General features: G+C 47.0%; 1 protein-coding gene across 1 annotated transcript; it reads left to right on the plus strand.

The window, feature by feature from the left end:
• Positions 1-1,550: 1,550 nt before the first annotated feature.
• On the plus strand, positions 1,551-3,644 carry EAH_00063810 (phosphoethanolamine cytidylyltransferase, putative; the record flags this gene model as incomplete). Its single annotated transcript, XM_013393070.1, has 1 exon — positions 1,551-3,644. The coding sequence occupies one exon, from the start codon at positions 1,551-1,553 to the stop codon at positions 3,642-3,644; it is 2,094 nt and encodes a 697-aa protein (XP_013248524.1).
• Between the last annotated feature and the right edge of the window lie 302 nt (positions 3,645-3,946).

Here is a 3,946-nt window from a genome sequence, read left to right on the forward strand (position 1 = left end):
ATATATATAAACGCATTCATATATATGTGCATTTGCATGCACGTAAATATTTATCTCTCTCATATAATTATACATATATATAAACGCATATTTTTTATATATATTAGATCAGTATAAGAGACAGAAGAGACAGAGACAGAAAACAATGGCAGCCCCACAGCAGCATGCAGAGAGGGGGAGACAGTCTCTAAACCCCTATCTTTAAAACTCTGAACAACCCATCAACTCAGACAAACATAGCTGCTAGCTAGCTAACTAGCTGTGCGTAGCTAACTATCTGTAGCTAGCTGTTTTCCTACGCTTAAAAGAATAATAAGAAAGGGATGCTACTACAGGCTGCGTGCAGCCCGAGGATCAACCAACTGCATGCATGCATGCATGCATGCAAACAGGGCACGCATGCATGCATGCGTGCATGCAATTCCTGGTGCATGCATGCAGTTCGTGTATGCATGCATGCATGCATGCATACAGTTCGTGTATGCATGCATGTATGCATACATGCAGTTCGTGAAGGCATGCGTGCATGCATGTATGCATGCATGTATGCATGCATACATGCATGCATGCATATGACCCGAGGGTTTAATATTGAGATGGTGGTTGTTTGTGATTGCCCACAGAGGAGTTGCAGCGGCGAGTATAGATTGGGGCTTTAATAAATTAAATTATTTCTTTTTAAGAATTTTTTATTGTTTTGTTTCGTTGGTGCATGCACGCATGCAACAACAAAACGAATGCATGCAGAGAGTAGAGTGGATAGAGAGATATGTTGATTAAAATTTATATTTGCTGCTGCTATCTTATTGTAGGGTTTTAATGGTAGTAAGGATGTTTATAACGCAAGAAGAAGGCTATAAAGAGAGAGCTTCGTTTCTAGCGCTCTGCTTTAATACATTTATTTAAGAATATAACTTACTGAGTATTGTTCTTTAAAAAAATAAAATAAAGGATAAGAAAGAGCAGCAAAGTTATGCAGCATTACACGGATCTGTGCTGCAGCGGCCCCCAGCAGCCCTATAAATATAATATATATATATATCAACAGCAGCAGCAGCAGCAGCAGTAAGAGAGTTGCGGTGTATCGGGATCTATGTTTATTTTATTTTGATTGATGCAGCATTTGACAGCTTATCTTGACGTCTATTTATAATTTTATTTACTTTTCTTTTTCTTACTTTATACACTCTCTTTCGGTGTACGTACACCGCAAACTGCTGCAGCAGCAAAGCAAAGCTGCAGCAGAGCGCTCTTGTTGGGTGTCTGCTGGGGGAGGGTCTGGCTGCTGACGATTATTGTTTATCTTTATTTATTTCTTTTTATGATTGCTGTTTATATTTATTTGTCTTTAACCCCAGAAGACCACCGCTAGGCTGCAGGCCTGCTGCTGCTGCTGCTGCTGCTGCTGCTGCTGCTCAGCTGCTGCTGTGCTCTCCCCTTGTGGATTGTGGGTGTTTCTGGTTTTTATTTCGGACTTCTTCCTTTAACTCTTGCATGCATGCATGCATGTGTGCATGCATGCATGCATGCATGCATGTAGCAGCAGCACAATGGCTTCTTGCTCGGCTTCGCCTCTAGGCTGTACAGACATCTGCTACCTACACCGCCTGATACATGTCTATCAGCTAATTGCTGCAGATAAAGTCCTTCGCTCTCTGCTGTCCAGTCATGGGGCCCACCTGATATCACAGAGGGGGCCCCAAGCTCCCTCCTCTGCTGCTGCTGCTGCTGCAGGCCGCCCTGCTGCTGCTCTTCCTTGCTCTCTATGTGATGAGCAGCAACTGCATGCAAAAGCAGCAGCAGATGTCTCCGCACTGAAGGCACACCTCCTCGCATCCAATACACATGCAGACAACTTGGATTCAGCAGCAGCAGCAGCAGCGACAGCACAAGAAACCGAGGCAGCAGTTGCTGCTGCAGTCCCTGCAGCAACAGAAGAAGCTGCAACTGCAGCACAAGCAGTAGTCTCAACAGAAGGAAATGCAGCTGCTGCAGCAGAAGCAGAAACAGCTGTTCTAGCAGCGGCAGAAGCAGCAGAGGTTGCATCACCAGCCGCAGCAGCAGCAACAGCAGCAGCAGCAGCAACAGCAGCAGCAGCAGCAGCAGCACTGGATGAGCGGTTAGATATGAAAGAAGGTGTAGAGGTCAGGAGTCAGGGACAGGAGGGGCAGCAGAGCACTGCTTGTTCCAGCACTGCAGCAAGCACAGCAGATGAAGATACAGAAGCTGCTGCTCCTGCTGCTGCTGCTGCTGCTGCTGCTGGCGAGCCGCTGATGTTTGTTTATGATGATGAAACTGGTGCTGCAGTGTTGTCGGATTTCTCTGCAGCAACAGGCAGCTGCTGCTTCTACAACGAGGAATGCAGCAGCAGCAACAGCAGCAACAGCAGCAACAGCAGCAACAGCAGCGGGCTCAACTGCCACAACTGCAGCAGCAACTGCAGCAGCAGCAGCAGCAGCCCGCCTTCTAGTACCCCGATCCCCCTGCCTCTGTCGCTTGGAAACGGCAGCAGCAGCAGCAGCAGCAGCAAGAACAACAACAGTAGCAGGTGCAGCAGCAGCAGCAGCAGGAGCAGCAGGAGCAGCAGCAGGAGCATTGGAGGGCGATGCTTACTGGGCCGAGTGTATGTAGACGGTGTATTTGATTTGCTGCACTCTGGTCACTTGAATGCATTAAGACAAGCGCGAGAATTAGGGTGTTGTTTAGTAGTCGGTATAAACGGCGATGAAGCAGTATTAGCAGCAAAAGGCTTCCTTCCTGTCTACAGTGCAGCAGAAAGAGCAGAAGTAATAGCTAGCTGTAAGTGGGTTGATGAAGTTGTTGTAGGGACACCCTACGCAGTGTCTACGCACCTTCTAGATGCTCTATCTTGTGAATTTGCTGCTCACGGGGACGACTGGGTGTGCAGCTCGACAGGTGAAGACGCATATGCAGGCCCGAGAGCAGCAGGAAGGATGAAAACGTTCGCGAGGACTGAAGGCGTCAGCTCAACAGCAATTACTAAAAAGCTGCTGCATGCAACAGCACATCTACCTCTTTCTCCTCCTCCTGCTGCTCCTGCTGCTCCTGCTGATGCTGCTGATGTTGCTGATGTTGCTGCTTCGTATGAGGGTGCTGCTTGTGATGCTGCTGCTGCTGCTGCGAGTGGTGCTGCTGTTGCTACGTCGGGGGGGACGGATGCTGCTGCTGAAACAGCAGCAGCAGCAGCAGCAGCAGTTACTTCGAGGCAGCAGCAGCAGCAAACCGCTGTCCAGCAGTTTTTTAGTTCTTCACAAGCCACGCAAATTAATGCAGCGCATACACCACAATTGCTGCAGCAGCACGACGCAGCAGCAGCAACAGAAGAGACAGAAACTGCTGCATCAGAAGCTGCAAGTGCTGAAGACACAGCAGCAGCAGCAGCAGCAGCACCTGCAACAGGAGCATCCGCAGCATCTACATCATCATCAGCATCAGCAGCAGCAGCAGGTGGGCAGACAGCGGAAGACCCCACAGCTGCTGCGCATGCATCGCAGCCCTCAAGAAGCACAAACCTCTTCTTATCTTCTAAACGGCTTCTGCAGTTCATCGGCACCCCAAAGAAGCCAAAGAAAGGAGACAGAATTGTCTACGTAGACGGCTCCTTCGATGTGCTTCACGGTTAGACATCATAATATTATTATATCTATTATCTTTATTTTATTTATTTTATATGTTTTATATACTTGTATATGTATATAATATACTTTTTATATGTTATATGTGTATGTTTATATATATAATATATATTTTTCATATATAATGTATATAATATATATTATATTATGTATATAAAATATATATTACATATATACGCCCCACAGCATGCAGTTGCACACCCCACGCATGCATGCATGCATATACACTACACCCCACATGTGTATGCAGATACACCCCACATGTGCATGCAGATACACCCCACACGTGC

This window comes from Eimeria acervulina, genomic scaffold (genome assembly GCF_000499425.1).
Source record: "Eimeria acervulina Houghton genomic scaffold, Eah_scaff1888, whole genome shotgun sequence".
Lineage (NCBI taxonomy): Eukaryota > Apicomplexa > Conoidasida > Eucoccidiorida > Eimeriidae > Eimeria > Eimeria acervulina.